This window comes from Sturnira hondurensis, unplaced genomic scaffold (assembly GCF_014824575.4).
Source record: "Sturnira hondurensis isolate 20B ecotype Veracruz unplaced genomic scaffold, ASM1482457v3 Scaffold0008723, whole genome shotgun sequence".
NCBI lineage: Eukaryota > Metazoa > Chordata > Mammalia > Chiroptera > Phyllostomidae > Sturnira > Sturnira hondurensis.
The window spans coordinates 581986-599369 of record NW_028081354.1 but is presented as its reverse complement, the minus strand read 5'-3'; the positions used below and the strand labels follow the sequence as shown (position 1 = coordinate 599369).

Here is a 17384-nt window from a genome sequence, read left to right as displayed (position 1 = left end):
GTGAGCCCACCTGTGGCCTTTGGAGGGGGCAGATGCATGCTGGAGTGCTGCGAGCGCTTTGGGCTGCACAGCGGCAGCAGGGACCCTCTCTCCTTGGAGAGTGTGGGCATCCGGAAAAGACAAAGCAGAGAGAAGTCAGGCCCGTCCCTTCCTGGGAACCCTTTAGGGCACAGAGAACTGTTCCTGCTCCCCTACCTCTGTCCCCTGGGACCTAAAACCACCCTTGTCATCCAGGGAACTTTCAAAGACACCCAGACTCTGATTCACTTGGCCTGAGAAGTGATATGTCAACCCCTTGGCACCCACAGCGACCAAAGCTGCTACTTCATTCACTGGCATCCTCTCCCTGGCCCCAGGGGTTCTGGCAGGGAGAAGGACCTCTGGCTGCCTGTCCTCCTGTGTGTGACAAGGCTGGCCACCAATGGCACAGGCAGGCAGAGGCAGACCCCGCCTCCCCATGATACAACTGGTGTCTGTATTATGCTGGCCCATGGCCTCTGTGCTTTTCAAGACTGTGCCTACGAGAGTCACGGCTTTCCATTAGAGGGTTTAAAATGTTGGAAATGTTGAAAAGAGTCTTCCATCCCAAATGCTTCCTTCAAAGACCCTAACTTGGGCACCAGAGTCCCTTTTGTGTGCCATGTGGGCAGGGAGAGAGGACAGAGAATGGCCATTTGTATGGTTTGTGCCCTGACCTCGGGCTAGTAGCTGCTTTACAGATCTAGTTCCACTGAGTCCTAGGGCAGTCATATATTTTTATAGTCCTTTATTTTATAATTTTAAGCGGAGCTCAGAGGATTAAGAAATTTGCTCTTGGACACAGGGATTTTAGAGGCTGGATCTAGAAACAGGAGCTTTTTAGATTTACACTTGGTTCTTTTTTTTTTTTTAGATTTTTTTTTTTTTTATTTTTAGAGAGGGAGGAAGGTAGGGAGAAAGAGGGAGAGAAACATTGAGAAACATCAGTTGGTTGCCTCTCACATACCTCCAACCAGGGACCTGGCCCTCAACCTAGGTATGTGCCCTGAGTGGGAATCAAACCAGTGACCCCCTCCCCACCACCTGCAACACCTCTGGTTTGTGGGATGACACCCAACCCACTGAGCCACACTAGCTAGGGCTCGGTTCTATTTTTTGAATACAATTTGTATGTTTGGATTTTATGATCCTGCAGAATCAACTTTGTGTGGGAATTTTTTGAGACTCTCATCCCAGGGGAGAAAAAGGACGTTGCCCTGGAAGCCGGAGGCTGCTCTACGCATTAGTCTTCACGATGATCTAAGCGTCTTGGCCTTCACAGACCGGAAACTCAAAGTGAGATTTGGAGCCCATCACCGCCCTCTCTCACTAATGCTTCAGCCTTCTTTGCCCTGCCCTGGATGTTCTATTTTTATTTCCATGACACTCTGGTGTACCCACCCATCTGCTAGAGTGGGCGTCATATCTGCTTAGCTGTCAGAGACCAGGTTTCCCAGCACAGAGCACAGAGAAACCACCCCTTCTCTGTCTTCTGTGGATGGCGGGAAAAGGCCTGCTCTGTGCCTCCCAATTCACATCAGCTGTCAGCCACTCAGGAATGGAAATGAAGATGTATACGCAGATATACTTACTGTCTGCATCTAAAAGACCTCTGAAAACCCGCAGCATGTTGAGCCGGGGGTTTCACAGGAAATGGAAGCATCTTATCTCAGGTCACTGAGGCCTGACACGGGGCTCAGTCAGCTGAGCTGTGTGGGTGTGGCCCTGGACATGTGACTAGCTGGGAAGGTGCTGACAGGCTCGGCCCTGGGCTGTAGTCCCTGCCAGTGTCCCAGGGCAGTTTCCCTCCCAGGTGCGTCCCCTACTCCCACGTGCTTGCCTGGGACCCATTGTGCCAGCTGTAGGCCACTGCATGTCACTGGGAAAGAACAAGAAAAACAAAGAGAAACACTGGTCCCTTCTTAGGATGAAAACAGAAGAAAGCCTTTTCTGTTCCCCACGGGTGGAGGCCCTAGAGGTCAGCCATAAATGGGCCGGCAGCCTCAGTGTTCCTGCCAAATGCATTTTTTACATGCTGGAACATGGATCAATCATTTTTTAAAAATTATATTTTATTGATTATGCTATTACAATTGTCCCAATTTTTCCCCTTGGACCCCCAACTCCCTCAGGCCATCCCTACACCATTGTCCATGTCCATGGGCCATGTGTATAAGTTCTTTGGCTTCTCTTTTTCCTGTACTGTACTTTACATCCCCATGGCTATTCTGTAACTATCAGTTTGTGCTTCTTAATTGTCTCACCTCTTCACCCCCAAAGATGTCATGACAGAGAAGCAAAAGTCTGTGCAGAAAGGGAAATGAAGTCAACAGGAGTAGGCACTGAGGTGAGGTCAGGCCAGGACGGTCACGCTTACCCCCATTTAGCGTGGAAACAGGCTCAGCTGGGCCTCTGATGGAGTGGGGGGGGCAGGTACTTCTTCTGATGGGCCCTCAGGCAGTTGGGGTACAGGTGGGACCTGCAGGGAGCCAGTGCAGCTGGGAGCAGCCCCTGCTGTGCGATCTGGCTCTGCAGGAAATGGCCGTCTGGGGTCCCCTTCGCCAGCAGGCCTGGCCAGCCCAGCACAAAGGGAGCTGGGGCCCGGCTGTGACTGATTTCGCACAGAGGAGCCACCTCTGCTTTTTTTGCCTCATACGCAGATGTCATGAGGATGCCACTGATACGGCCCTTTGAGGAACCTGAGATCCTACCTTAGGCAGTTTGTGGAGGCAGAATGCTGGGAAAGAAGCCATCTTCCAAGCCAGAGAAGGGCAGGGAAAATAAGGATGCTGAATGGCATGGGGTGGCCCTTTCCTCCTTGGGCAGGGGCACAGTGTCCACATCTGGATGCACTCCGGGAACAGGCAGCTCATGAATCAGCATTCACCACTGGTGATGGTCCACTTGATGCATTTTGTGCCAGGGACTGTGCTCTCCCGTGCCTGTGGAAGGCAGTGGTACCCTAGGACAGAGACTTGTGAGTCCACGAGTCTTGCCTGCAGGGCCCCCATTGGTGGAGAACCAGTTTCTAGGCTCCCAGTTTTGCAGTGAACAGGGCCTCCCTCGGATGGAAGTTGGAGAGAGGGCAGTGGGTCCACAGACGCCCTTTGAGGTGCTTGAGGCCCCAGGTGGGCAGAAATGAAGTGTGTGGTGTCCAGGGCCACGCCAGGGGGCGTGCATCCGCCCACAGCCCTGTCTCATCACCTTGGTTCTGGCAGGGCCCCTACCTTCCTGCCCCAGTGCCCCTTTCTTTCATTCTCTCCCTTTGGGGTCTCTTCACCTCCCTGTGTCTCAGTTTCCTTCCTTGCTAAATACCAAGGACACGTTAGACGCTTGCTGGCAAAAGCCAGAAGTGGGTTGGATCTGAATTTGGTGATCACTTGGCTACTAACCTGTGCCGGATGGAGTTTTCAGGGCAAATGGTTTTTAGTCAGTCCAGTTCAGAAGACTCAGTTCTAGTCATTAGTTTAGTTAGCCTGCCTACTGATTTTCTTCCTTAGGAAACATATTTTTCTGTGCAACAAATCCATGATCATTGTTGGAAAAAATCTGTAACATGAATAAACTGAAAAACAACCCCCCCGAACCCACAATACAAATGTATTGAAGATTACACTACCTGGAAATGGTCACTGTCAACACTTTATGATTGTTCTCCAGGCTCTTTTTTTCTCCATACGTAGATGTCTTTTATACTTTTACACACACTTTACAAAAGGACTGGTAACGCATATTTCCTTTTTTGGTCACTCAGCCACATACGCACACCTTTCCATGTGGATGGATATACACATAATATCTTTAACTGTGGGTAACACACGAGTTAAAAAACATGAGTGAGTAGCCCAGCTGCCAGGCAAAGCGCCTAGTCTTCCATCGCGGCGATCGCAAGTGGTTAGCGCCACAGTGGAGCTGCTGCGTCTGGAGTGGCAAGGAAATGCCCGGGAAAGGACGGGGGTGGTCCCAAGGCCCACTGCCTCCCTGACTGCACACAGGGGCCCAGCAGGTTGGCAGTGACTGAAGACTGAGGGTTCAGCCACCCTCCGACCTCCAGCCGTGGTCAGCACCACCAGCCCCCATTTCCTGAGCAACTGCCATGCTGCTGGGCACTGTTCAGGGCATTGAGGGGGATTCTAAAGAGAGAAAAGGCACAGTGCTACCCCTCAAGCGGCTTGTAATTTAACTTGGGAGCTGACACCCACTCGAACGATGCAGCGTGAGAACGGTAACAAGCATTGTTTCTCCAGAATGGGTACCAGGAAGAAGGCTCGAGTGTTTGTGCCACACTCGCTGATGACTTTGCTCATGAAATGATCAGGTGCGGAAATGACAGGGAAACCACTGATACTCACTTAAAAGGAGACACTCGGAGTGGAGTTGTCAATAACCGACAGATGGCGGGTCCTTCAAGCTGCACGGAATTCTCCACAATGCCTCCCAGGGCTGGGTTTAGGGGACAGTGTGAAGGATGAGGTTTCTCAGGCCCTCCATGGCTATAATGTTAGTTTAATTTATTGTTTTACTTAAAAACCTGTGGAACCCCTTGTGGAGGAAGAGGTGCAAGTATTGTGAATAAAATAAAATATAACCTCATTTACTAAAAAAACATCTTTTTAAAAGGAGCTGTCAAAGTCATAGAGACAGAAAGTAGGAGGGCAGGCGCACTCTCCCTCCCGGGAGCACGCTCATGCCTTCGTTCTCTGTCAGGCAGGCATCTCCTAACTCTGAGGGTCCTAATGAGACTTGGAACCAGGGGAGCAATGGGCAGTGGCAGCTGAGTCTGGCTAACCCCCTGAACCTGTCTGCCTGGGTCCAGCCTCAGCAGGGTTCAGGGTCCCCAAAGGATGGACAGTGCAGGTGACGAATGATGAGTCAGACACCTGATTAGATGCCAGAGAACAGCCAGCCTCTGTGGGTCTGACCGAACTCTCAGAGTTTGATTTAGGCTTTATTTTTATAGAGATTGTTATATAACATGAAAGGAACAGGTGCATGGCGTGATCAGTTAAAAACCAATACAGAGGTAACCAGGAAAAGTGCAAGAATTTTCATAGGTTCAGTTATGTTAAACAAAAGTTGTTTTGACCAGGAGACCCATTAATCAGACAATTTGAAATAGCTCTATATACAGAGTTTGAATGTCTTATTGTTAATTAAGGTTCTTACGATTTGACATGGGGCAAAAGGTACGTTAGACCGAACAGAGGTTATAGGAAATTCATTATAAGGCCTTTGTGATGTCTAACTTAGCTATCTATCTTTCTGTCTAAAATGTTTCTTTATGTAATATGGACTCTGACTCCTTGGTAATTGTTTCTACGTGCTTAGTTTGAATAGCTAACCAGCTTCTCCTGTTTCTTTGCCTGTCTACTTCTAATTAATACATATTCCGGTCCAAGGTAGAGGAGGGGCTGTTACTCTATCAAATTTTAGATATTCAGGGACTACTTCATTAGGGGGGCTTTGTTCTCTGGCCAAGAAATCACTGTGTACAACTTCATTGGAATTATATGCGGATCATTGGACCTGAAATACAGGTGTCTAAAAATCCCACCACCTATTATTTGCAAAGACAAATATGCAAGGGAGAGATAGACAGGAAATCCAGCCACAGTTGCCTCTGCCGTGCAGAGGCATCTAATCCATCCTGACTGTGTCAAGGGACGGCTGTTGGTTGGCTCCCGACACCTGCCTCCAAGGCCCCTTTTCTCTGACTCCCCGGTGAGCTAACTGCTGCCCCGCTGCCCTGCCGTGGCTCGCTTCTTTCCCAAAATGTTTCTCGAGAGCCAAAGCAGCCCCACCTTGTCTTTCTCCTGTTGCTTCTACTCTTGTTGCTCTATTCTTGTTTCATTGTTTGCAGCTTGATAAACATACCCTAAAAACAAACAAACAAAAAAACACAAGCAAGCCCCGGCTCATGTGGGTCAATGGATTGAGCGCTGGCCTGCAAATCTAAAGGTCGCCGGTTCAACTCATGGTGAGGGCACACACCTGGGTTGTGGACCGAGTGCCCAGCTGGGGATATGTGAGAAGCAGCTGGTCAATGTTTCTCTGGTGCATTGCTGTTTCTCTCCCTCTCTTTCTCCCTCCCTTCCCCTCTTTCTAAAAATAAATACAAATAAAATCTTGGGGGGAAAAAGTAGGATGGTGGTTGCCAGGGGCTGGGGGAGGCAAAAAAAAAAAAAAGTGCAGGTAATTGTTAACCACCAGAGATTGTCCTGAAAGGCCAGTGAGTCTGCTGGGTTACATTCAGGTGCATGCCATGCGTTTAGGCGTCATTACTATTCTTCCAGTCCCGAAGCTTGTGTTTGAAAAGCTGGGCTCCGTGGTAGAGGTCGGTCTTCTTTATTGAGGCCGTTTACCTGTTGGAATGAATGCGACTGGGGACTCCAAGGCTGGAGGCGGTTTGTCCCAGCCCCACCTGATGAAACCTGTGTGAGAGTTAGCAAGGTGGAAGGCTTCCCTGGGACTTTAGTGCTCCCATTTTTGTGGCTCTCAACTATGGGTCTACCCCAAACCATCAGAGAGGGCCTTGAATGCCTTGAAGGGCTGCAGAATTTGGACTCGGTGTGGGAGGCAATGGGGAGATACAGAGAGTCAGGTGAAGAGTGTGTTCTTTATGCACATAATGGGGTCATGGAGGCTTTAAGCAGGGAAATGAGGAGGCCAATCTGTGTTGGAGGGAGATGCAGACTGGGGGGGATCTGAAGGCTTCCTCGCTGGAGGCCAAGGCCAGCGGGGAGAGATTGCCCGGCGGGGGAGGAGGCTGCTGTCACACAGAGAAGCTGGGTGGAAGCTACACCCTTGTGGTACCTTGGGACCTCCCACATCAATGCAAAAGGGAAGTGATTGCTCTCCAGAAGGCAGGTGACCTCCACCCAGGCTCCTTTGGCCAGCTCTGTCTGTCCAGACCGAGTGAGCTTGGGGAAGCCACTTAACCTTCTCAGGCCTCAGTCTCCTCATCCCTACCAGAGATGAAATGCAAAACCCCTGTGTGGACTTGGTGTATGCAAAGCTGGGCCTGGGTGGGGCGCATCAGTACTCAGCTGACGTAGTTGCTATTTTCAGGGTCCCCATCTATGCAACAGGGAAGGATGCACATGCTTCCCCTGCTTGTGGAAGGGGAAGCTGCAGGACCAGCCAGAACTTTTATAATGAGGGGCTTGACTGGGGATTTAGCAGGATGGATATTTTTTTTTTTATTGAAAGATTTTATTTGTTTATTTATCTTTAGAGGGGAAGGAGAGAGGGAGAGAGACATCAATGTATGGTTGCCTTTTGTGTGTCCCCTACTGGTAGCCTGCAAGGAACTGGCCTGCAACCCAGGCATGTGCCCTGACTGGGAATCGAACCGCGATCGTCTGTTCGCAGGCCCGCGCTCAATCCACTGAGCTATGCCAGCCAGGGCCCAGGATGGATATTTTTTAACATTATTTTTATTGTACTTTTTTCATTACTATTTACCCCCCATACCCTCTTCTACCTCCACCCCCCACCCCACAGTCGCCACACCGTTGTCCGTGTCCACGGAGGATGGGTGTCTTTATCCGCCCTGTGCTCAGGGACATGTACAGTTTACACAGCCCTTTCATGGCTGTGTTCTCCTCCCTCCCTCCCAAGAGTCTGTGAGACAGGCAAACGGATGTTTTCATTATGTCCATTTTCCAGGTAAGAAAACAGGCTCTGAGAAAGAAAGCAACTTGTCTAAGGTCACACAGCTAGTAGGGTTAGCAGGCAGGTATTCTGACTCCGATGTCACGCTGGGCATATCACAGGAGATGGTCATGTCCAACCTCTACATTCTACAGACGGAGAGGCCAAGGCTCAGAGAGAGAAAGAACTCGCTGGGCACACTGTGAATGTGAGGCAGAGCTGGGACCAGACCAGCCTCTGACGGCTATTCTGCTTCACTGAATAACCGCAACTTTGTTCCATTGCACCTTGTTCCAGGGAAACCAGTTCCTGAAACGAAATCTTCTGTCCCCGACTTCCCGGGTGCTGTGAAGCCAGGAGGGCTGTGGGCAGCTTCTGTGAGAAACACCGAGGACGAGCAGCAGAAGGGGCAGACTGTGCGGCCGGCTGCCTTTCCAGGCCCAGGTATTTTAAATTAAATTAATTTTTTTTATTTAAAGAAAATTTATTTAAGGAAATAATTGATCTATAAAGATATTCAGCTCAGTATATAATAGCAAGAAATGAGAAACAACAGTGAGGATGGTAAAATTAATGGCAGAAGTTCATTACAGTGATACTGTTAGCATAGCATAATACTGTGAATGTATTTTTAACACAACAATACTGTTAACAATGACTTGGGTGTGTGTACATCCAAGGAAACATACAATATATTAACTGAAAAAAGCCAGATAATAAAAGAATATGTACCATTTTCAACCATTTTTATGGAAAGAAAGAAATAACTCAGTAAATAAGGGCTTTCTCTGGGCCAGACAGTGTTCTAAGCACCTCAGAGATGTTGACTTATTTAATCTTCATGAGCTGTGAGTTAGGTATTATGACTGTCCCCATTTCACAGATGAGAAAACTGAAGACCCCAGCTCAGGCTGGCCCTGCATGCTGCGGGGGGGGGGGGGGGGGGGGGGGGGGGGGGCGNCCCCCCCCCCCCCCCCCGGCAGTGAGGAGCCTAGTGACTTCCCTGTTTGCCCAGGGGCCTGGCTCCTGGCCTTGCCACCTTCCTCCGCTTTCCCGTCACAGATCTTTTGCATTGTTCTATGACACCTGAAGCACCAAGAAGGGAAATGATTTGCTCAAGGTCACATGAGTGGGAAGTAGCATCTGTCATTTGAACACTTAGGTCCCTAACCTCTGCACACACCACTACCCCAAAGCCTATCAGACCACTTCGGGTTTTTCTCCATTCCCTTGTACCCAGGAATGGGCTTGGGGCCTTTTTGACAAATCATGGAAGGATTCAGCTAGCGGTGACTTCCCCAAGGGAAATTGCTATCTGTGCACACATCTCCATTCTCACTACCTTTCCCCTGGAGCCCAGCCTCCCTTCCTCTCTCCTGCAGTCTCCTGAGTGGTGAGCCAAAGATCCCACAGCCATGAACCCTCAGTTCATCAGTGTGGATCCCAAAGCCAAGATCAGCGTGGGCTGAGAGGAACATGCATAGGCTTTTACATTAGACAGACCTGCATTTGAACTCCAGTTTTACCACTTTCTAGCAAAATTATTTAGCTGTTCTGTGCTCAAGTATTGTCATCTATAAAATGGGAACAGTAATAAAACCTACCGTGTCATGTTGAGGTAAGGGATCGTGCACTTCAGCATTGCCACCATATAAATGCTTGCTAAATGTTAGCTGAGCCCTGGCTGGTGTGGCTCAGTTGGATGGAGTATCATCCCACACACCAAAAGGTTGGGGGCTTGATCCCTGGTTGAGGTGCATATGGGAGGCAACCAATCAATGTTTTTCACATTGATGTTTCTCTCTCTCTCAAATTAATAAATATATTTAAAGAAGGAATGTTACCTGATGTTAGGAATATTCCAAACACCCCAAATATGTCAAGTTCAGAAAATTAATTCTTTTTTTTAAAGATTTTATTTATTTATCTTTAGAGGGGAAGGGAAGGAGAGAGGGAGAGAAACAACAATGTGTGGTTGCCTTTCGTGCGTCCCCTGCTGGGAACTGGCCTGCAGGGAACTGGCCTGCAACCCAGGCGTGTGCCCTGACTGAGAATCGAACCGCAATCGTCTGAGTCGCAGGCCCGTGCTCAATCCACTGAGCTACACCAGCCAGGGCAGAAAATTAATTCTAGGACAAGGAGTCTGAATTATTTCCTGTAGATAAAGAAAGAAAAGTGCAGAACTTTGATCAGCAATTAAAGATAAGGGGAAACCCTGACTGGTGTAGCTCAGTGGGTTGGGTGTTGTCACGAAAACCGAAAAGTCATCAGTTTGATTCCTGGTCAGGGCACGTGCCTGGCTTGCGGGTTTGATTCCCATTTAGGGTATGTACAAGAGGGGACTGATCCGAGATTCTCTCTTGTGTTGATATATCTCCCCCTTCTTCTCCCTCCCTTCCCCTTTCTCTAAAAATAAATAAATAAAATATAAAGAAAAAAGATAAGGGGAAGTAGCGATAAAGCCAGTGTGATACTGGTTGATGGCCAATAGGAAACAGTAATAAAATAGGGAGATTCTGGGGGAATGCTTCGCAGGATGGAGGAGGTTATAAGTGTAGCAACTTCTTCCATTGTTCCTTATCTAGGTGACTGCAAAAAAAATGAGCCTCGTATGTTTCTGCCAGCCTTTGCACCATTCAATTTCTTTTTTTTTTTAAATACTTAACTTTTTTTTTTTTAAAGATTTTATTTATTTATTTATTTTTAGAGGGGAAGGAGAGAGGGAGAGAAACATCAATGTATGGTTGCCTTTTGTGCATCCCCTGCTGGTAGTTAGCCTGCAAGGAACCGGTTTGCAACCCAGGCATGTGCCCTGACTGGGAATAGAACCGCAATCGTCTGGTTCGCAGGCCCGCGCTCAATCCACTGAGCTACGCCAGCCAGGGCTCCATTCAATTTCTTGAGTGGCCTTTGGAAGCACTAATGCCCTGGCAGGTCAAGATGCTATAAATACAATCTGCAGATGGAGACAGGAAGTTGATTGTTTATCTTTGCCCAAACTGAAAACAATGAGTAATCATTCATTTCCTCAAAATGGAAAGAAGACACAAAGCTTGTCTTTTCTTGGGAAAACCCCAAGCTTTCTTTGGGCCCCAAAGTTCAAGCTGATTATCTTGTGGGAATGGACATTGCAGGGGCAGCAGCAGCAGCAGCAGGGGTCAGGGGTCGGGGAGGGCACGACAGGTGGGAAGCATGTCAGCCTGCAGGAGACAGTGAGCTTCTGGCCAGCACCTCCCGAACCATGCTGACAGCCAGGGGTGGCCCCTGTTGCCTCCTCAGTATCTGGGGAAGGATGCATAACCTTTCAGGGCTTCCTGGCTGAATGAGTGGTAGGGCCAGGATTCAGCTCAGATGGTTTGCTCAAGCCCACATCTTTTTATTTTAAAAAATATATGTTTTAAAATTTATTGATTTTAGAGAGAGAATGAAAGTGGGAAAAACATCAATTTTTTTGTTGTTCCACTTATTGATACATTAACTGGTTGAATCTTGCATGTGTCCTGACCCGGGGAATCGAACCATAACCTTAGCATATTGGGATGCTGCTCTAACCGAGGGAGCTACCCAGCCAGGGCTAGAGCCCATGTCTTCACCCCTGAAGGGGGTGACCCCCTGGCAGTAGGTGGAGAGGAAGTGGGAGAGGAAAATACTTGAGCAGGTGAGCCATGGACACGTTCTCAGTATTTCATTAAACAAATTCTCAAAGCTAGAATTCAGATAAAAGGGCTCTGAGTAGCTGAAATAACTCACAAAGCCTTACCTATAGGAGAGGCAATTGGGCTGTCGAGAAGAATCTATTTTCTCTTATTCTGCACAGAGTTTACCAGCCTTGGTACTTCATACACACATAGCAGAGTCTGTTCTTCGTGCTTTATAACTGTTATCTCTTTTAATCTGGACAAGAACTCCACAAGGAATGGACTATTTGTGCTATTTTTACATTTAGGAAAGTTAAAGAAATGATGCATGACTCACCCAAGGCCAAATCTTTAGTAATGTCAGAGCCAGGACTGGAGCCCAGTTCTTTCTGACAAACCAAAAGGAGACAGGGAGGCTGCAGACACGGACCCTGTGGCGGACTTTGGCTAGCAGAGTCCGCTTGTTGTGACTGAAGATGAGAATAAATGCACAGGCGACAGCAATCCTGTGGAGAAAAAGGGGACGGTGTGGCCACTCTCTCAAGAGGACAGCACCCCAACCCTTGCCTAGACAGGCTTTTATTGTTTTCTCTGGTCTTAATTAAAGAAGGATTTATTATCTATTACACAGACTATTATTGTCTACATTTTAGGTGCAATCAAGGAAATGAAATTAACATGCAGAGGGGAAAAGTGGTGAGCTGATTAGCTCTGTCCTTGAGAAAATTCACACAGGCTTTGGAAATTGCCTTGCCTTGAAGATAGACAATATGCACATTTGTTGTTTCAGACCAGGGCGATGAAGTTTTAGCAAGAGTAAGCCATAACAGTCCGTATGCATTTTCTAGGCCTGATTCCCACGGGAAAACTAGGTTTGAAGGTCTGGCTCCTGCTCACCACTTCACTTCTGTAGGTTTTCCGTAGAGCTGAGTCACATTTGCCAGACTAAAACAAACCGATCCCCTACAAGACCCATTGCCGGCCACAGAGCGGGCAGGGCACAGAGAACACCGAGTGAGGGGCAGGACTCCCGCATGTTCTATACCGAGGCCCCCGACGGTGCAACGCAGCAGGGTGGGCTTGGCTGCATTCTGCTCGGGAAAGCAGACGTTCTAGAAAGATTTTCATAGGAAAGTTTTTTAAATTGTAACAGTTTGGGTACACAAAAGGTTAATTCTTAGTGTTTTGGAAATGACATATATGTAGCCCATTGTTGTCCCTGACCCAGTCCCTGACCCAGTCCCTCCACGAGCAGCAGCAAGGCTGGCTCCTAGCTGATGTGTCAGCCTGGTGGACTGGCCCAAATCCCACCCCTTCTCAGGTTTTACAAAACCACGAGGATAAACAGACTCAGCCTCTCCTCCAACTATTAGCCCTCATATGCCACAAGAGCAGACCTCAGTGGTCCTCCCAACCCGAGAGACCTGAGACAGCCCCCAGAGTGAGCACTAGCCATCAAGTCAGACCAGAAAATGCTGGCTGTGCGAGACCAGCGCTGACCTTGGAGTCACAGGGCAAAGGAGGGGGACAAGGGACCATGTGTGCAGCTCTGCTCTGAGGCCAGCACTGGGTCAGGGAGAGGGGATGGGGCAGGAGGGAGTGGGGTTCTCATGTACCCCAGTGGTACAATGCTGGCAGGGGGCGCCTGTGCTCCAAGGATTCTCACGGGACAAATGCCTGAGAGAAAATGGGGAAGGAGCTGGGCAAGGCTGGTGCGTAGGAAGGTTGGGCACAAGTGTCCGTCTGCAGTCTAAGGCATGCTCAGGGGTGTCCTTGCAGAGACCAGGGTCACCATCAGAGTCCCTGGTCTCCCTGGTCCTTGTCTCCCCACTGCATTCTTTCACTGGGGCGGGGGTGGGGGTGGGGGTGGGGGGCTGTGGGAAGCTTGGCCTGGGTGTGGGTGGGAATGGATTTAAGTGAGGAGCAGTGTAAGTTCTCTCCTTAAGCTGCCAGCAACTGGTCTGTAGCACATTGCTGGTTTTACTTTACTTTTCAATCTGCACTAATTAACGTGTTTGTGTGTTTGCCAAAGACACTTCCAGTGTCTGAGCTGTGAGCTGTAGCTCTGACCCTGAAGCCCAGTTTATGTGCATAGTGTACTGACAGACCTAGGGTGTGCCAGTGTGTGTGTTTGGTGTCCCACTCTGGGGTTCTCTGGTGGCTGTGGGTGTGCAGACACGGCACCTTCTCAAGCAATGTTCTTCAAATATCATATAACCAGTGCTGGAAAATGTGAAAACCAAACCAAAACCAAAATCCCCCTAAAGACTCCAGAAACAGCTGCCTGGCCAGGAGAGCAGCGCAGGCTGGCCTCCTGCTGGGCTCTGTGGGGGGGGGGGGGGGGGGGGGGGGGGGGGGGGTGAAAGAGCCTCAGGCTCTGGGTCAGGGAGGTTTTGTTTCGTCAGCTGCCCGGGATTAACAGTTTAGCAAGGCTGCTTCTGGTTTCACCCTGCTACTATTTTCAGTCTTCTGAATTATTTTTTACGGCCAAAGTTCTAGATTAACCACTCTTTTCTTGATGTCGTAAACTAGAACACAAGAAGCGGGTGAATTTGGCCAGCAACCCTGGGGTCAAGGGCCAGGTTTCCCTGGAAGGGCCAGCCCCCAGTTCCTCAGAGGCCTGGTTTTCAGCTGTAAAGAGTAGGCAATAATGGTACCTATCTCCTCAGACTGTTGCGAGGGCCGAATGAGTTAACACAGTGCGGCATTTAGAACGGTCTCTGGCATGATGTCGGTGTGTGCTAATTAGGTGTGCCTGGAATATTTGCCACACACCTGGGCTTCCTCTCCCCTGGTTTCCTGCCTCGGTGCCCTCCTACCTCATAGCCACTTGTCAGAAACGTCTCTCCTTTCAAGCCAGGTCAGATGCTCTTTCCTCTGCGAAGCCTTCCTTTGTCTTCCACCCTGTTATGGCCAACCTCTCCGGCCTCTGACCTCAGGGGCTGGTTATGACCATTCCTGTTCCGGTCAGGTATCAGGAACCTACGGTGGAGGTTTCTGGAAGGCAGCCTTTGTAGCTAATTGCCTCTGTGTTCTCTGATCCTTTTGAGGGACATGTGACAGTGTAGGGGTTAGAGGTCACACAGATGACATTCCCTTTGAAGGCTGGCTCTGCCATTTAATGCGTGGCCCTAGGTAAGCAGCCAGGCCACCTCCAGTGCCTCTGTTTCTCTACCTGCCAAATGGGGATCATTTATAAGATCAACCAATGCATAGTGTTGCCATGGGAATTCATGTAGGTAACGCATGAGGATTGCTAGGCTGTGCCTGGGACTGTCAGGAAATAGCAGCCATTGTTATCAACAGTGAGTGTTGGTCGGGTGAATCAGAGAAGGGTTTGGCCTGGGGATTGCTGGGACACCACCACCCCCCCCCCCCGCCCCGCCTCCCTCAGCAGCAGGCCACTTTCCAGACCGAAGTCCCTACTTTCCAGGTCCTGCTCCAGCCAGAGCCAGCCTCCTGCCTCCTCCTGAAGATGCTCCTCCTTCCTTAAAGGCTGACCTTCCTGCTTCATCTGATTCAAAGGTAAATCCTCCACCCAAAAGCCATGTCCCCAGTTTAGGGCACTCTCTCTCAAAACTGCAATGCATTTATTCCCTGAGACCAGTTTGGGGGGGTAGGGATGGGGTGAGGGGGAGAAAGGAGACCCACTGAATTACTTGAGCTTCTAAGACAGTAAGTACTGACCAGTAAGACTGACGGTCAGTACAGCTGGGATGGGGTTGGGTTGAGGTGGGTGGTTGGTGCACTAGTGAATACACTATTTTTTTTAAATTTGAATTTTGAATTACTCATACTGAATGGCTATTGTTGTGCTGGCTGATGTCATTTAAAAAATTTCATTTATAGATTTTTAGAGAGAGGGAAAAGGGAGGGAGAATGAGAAGGAGATAAACATCGATGTGGGAGAGAAACATCAATCCTCTCGTACCTAGGGACCTGTCCTGCAACCCAGGCATGTGCCCTGACTGGGACTCGAACCAGCAGCCATTTAGTTTATAGCATGGTGCTCAATCCACTGAGCTACACCAGCCAGGGTGTGAATATACATTTTTAAGGAGCATTTCCATTATTTGGGTTTAAACGAGAGCTGATAATTGGCATCTTCCTCCTGCAAAATATATTGGTTGTAGTAGGCATTTATTTACAAACTGCTTTCCTTCCAATTTTTTTTCAACCCAAAATGTGTTTGTGTTATCCTGAATTTTCATGACTTGGGTCCCGAGCCACATAGGACTTTTGTCAGACTTGGGTACCTGTGCCTTCACGGGCCCTGTCCTTCATTTAAAAAATATATATATAAAATATAAAATAATTCCATTGATATGAAGTTGAATATAATTCAAGCTAGATTAAAAGTTAAAACACTTCTTTGACTTTGAAATGTCAAAGAACTTTGAAAGTTCGTTTTCATTTTTCTGATTTTATAAGAAATTAAAATGTATTCGTTGGCCCCTAAAAGTGTGTGGGCAGGGTGTCCAGCACAGAAGCCAGCTTTGAGTGGGTCTGGTTAATAAAGCTGTCCCATAAACAGAGTGGGTTTTCATTTTCTTTGAAAATTAATCCTGCTCAGAGTTGGTAACTTGGGAGAAGGACCACAGCGCGATGTTCAGTGAAAACACCAGACAGCAAAACGATATGTGTGCGTCCTGATTGCAGTCTGTGGAACAAACGCTCCTGTATCTAGTTTGGGAGAAGAACACCAAACTTGAAGAGCAGTTGAGTGGCTCATGGGATCAACGGGATTCCCGCCCACCCCCCACCCCCAGTCTTCTAAAACTGTTTATAAGGGCATAAAATTTAAAAAAATTTAGGTTGATGTATGCTTATTTTGAAGAAGGGAAGTGATTGGAGCAGAGCTTCTTTCCATGGGCTTGCACACACAAGCAGTCTCCGAAGCTCTGGTTACTGAATTGTGCTTGGTTCTGTGAACAACATTTTCCATTTTAACTCCATCGCAATCTCTGTCTCTTCTCCGAACCCCAGGACTTAAGCACCTCCATTCCTAAGCAAGAGACACTTCTGACCCAGACCACAGACAGCATTTTCTGGAGCGAGGAGGACATGGTTCAGGCAACTGATAACTTCAATCAAACCCACAAAATCAGTGAGGGGACTTTTGCTGACATCTACAGAGGACAAAGGCAGGGCACGCCATTTGTTTGCAAGAAGCTCAGAGAGGTGAGAATTCTTTGTCTCTCGTAGCAGGTGGAGGCTGCTTGGTGAGGCTGAATTTTAATGTTTCGGTGTCTTCCCACAGACGGCCTGCTCGGGCCCAGGATCAATTGAGAAATTCTTGCAAGCAGAGAAACAAATTTGTCGAAGGTAAGCCTCCCCTTTGGAAAATACTCTGTTTAATAATGATGACAGCTAACCCTTACACAGTGCTCCCTGTGAGGCAGGCATGTTTTAAGCACTCTGTGTGGATACACTCATTTTGTCCTCCCAAGAACCATGAAACTTAGCTGCTGTTACCACATTCTTTTGTGTACGGGCAAACTGAGGCACAAAGAGGTTAAGTGTCTTGTCCCCGATCACATGGCTAGTAAGTGACAGAGCCCAAATTTGATCCTAGATTGGTCTGGCTCCATAGTCCATGCCTTTTCTATGTGGCAACTATACGTACAGGTTAGAATTACAGAAGAACCTTGGCTCCCTTGGCCCAACTCCTTTCCTCCAGGGGGAAAGAAATCTGTTTCCATCTCATTTTCTCAGATGGGCAGAGACTTGCTAGTTCCCATTCTCAGGGTGAATCCGTCTTAAAACCCTAGTGCTCTAGAGCAGGATCCGATGAACAACGGCCCGCCAGCTAAATCCAGCCCTCCCTGCGTTTGCATGGCCCAAGAACTAGGGATGGTTTGAGAAAAATAAAAAGAATATTTCATGACACATGAAAAAGATGAAAAGTTCCAACTTCAGTATGCATAATAAAGTTTTATTGGAACACAGCCATACTCGTTTATTTCCATATTGTCTGTGGCTGTTTTTGTGAGATAGTGTATGGTTGAGAATTGGAATGGAGACCACATGGCCTGCAGAGTCTAAAATATTTACTGTCTAGTTTTTTACAGAGGA

At 48.3% G+C, this 17384-nt stretch overlaps 1 protein-coding gene and 1 pseudogene across 1 annotated transcript in view; both read left to right on the top strand.

Annotated features, from left to right (window-relative positions):
• IRAK2 (interleukin 1 receptor associated kinase 2) overlaps nucleotides 1–17384 on the top strand; it is a 60057-nt gene that overhangs the window by 19000 nt on the left and 23673 nt on the right. Inside the window, exons 3-6 of the mRNA XM_037055603.1 lie at nucleotides 7969–8115; nucleotides 14743–14834; nucleotides 16296–16490; nucleotides 16570–16634. Coding sequence (XP_036911498.1) covers nucleotides 7969–8115; nucleotides 14743–14834; nucleotides 16296–16490; nucleotides 16570–16634 — 499 coding nt within the window. The remainder of the gene's footprint in view (nucleotides 1–7968; nucleotides 8116–14742; nucleotides 14835–16295; nucleotides 16491–16569; nucleotides 16635–17384) is intronic.
• LOC118993318 (kinesin-like protein KIF9) lies at nucleotides 4267–4545 on the top strand (annotated as a pseudogene).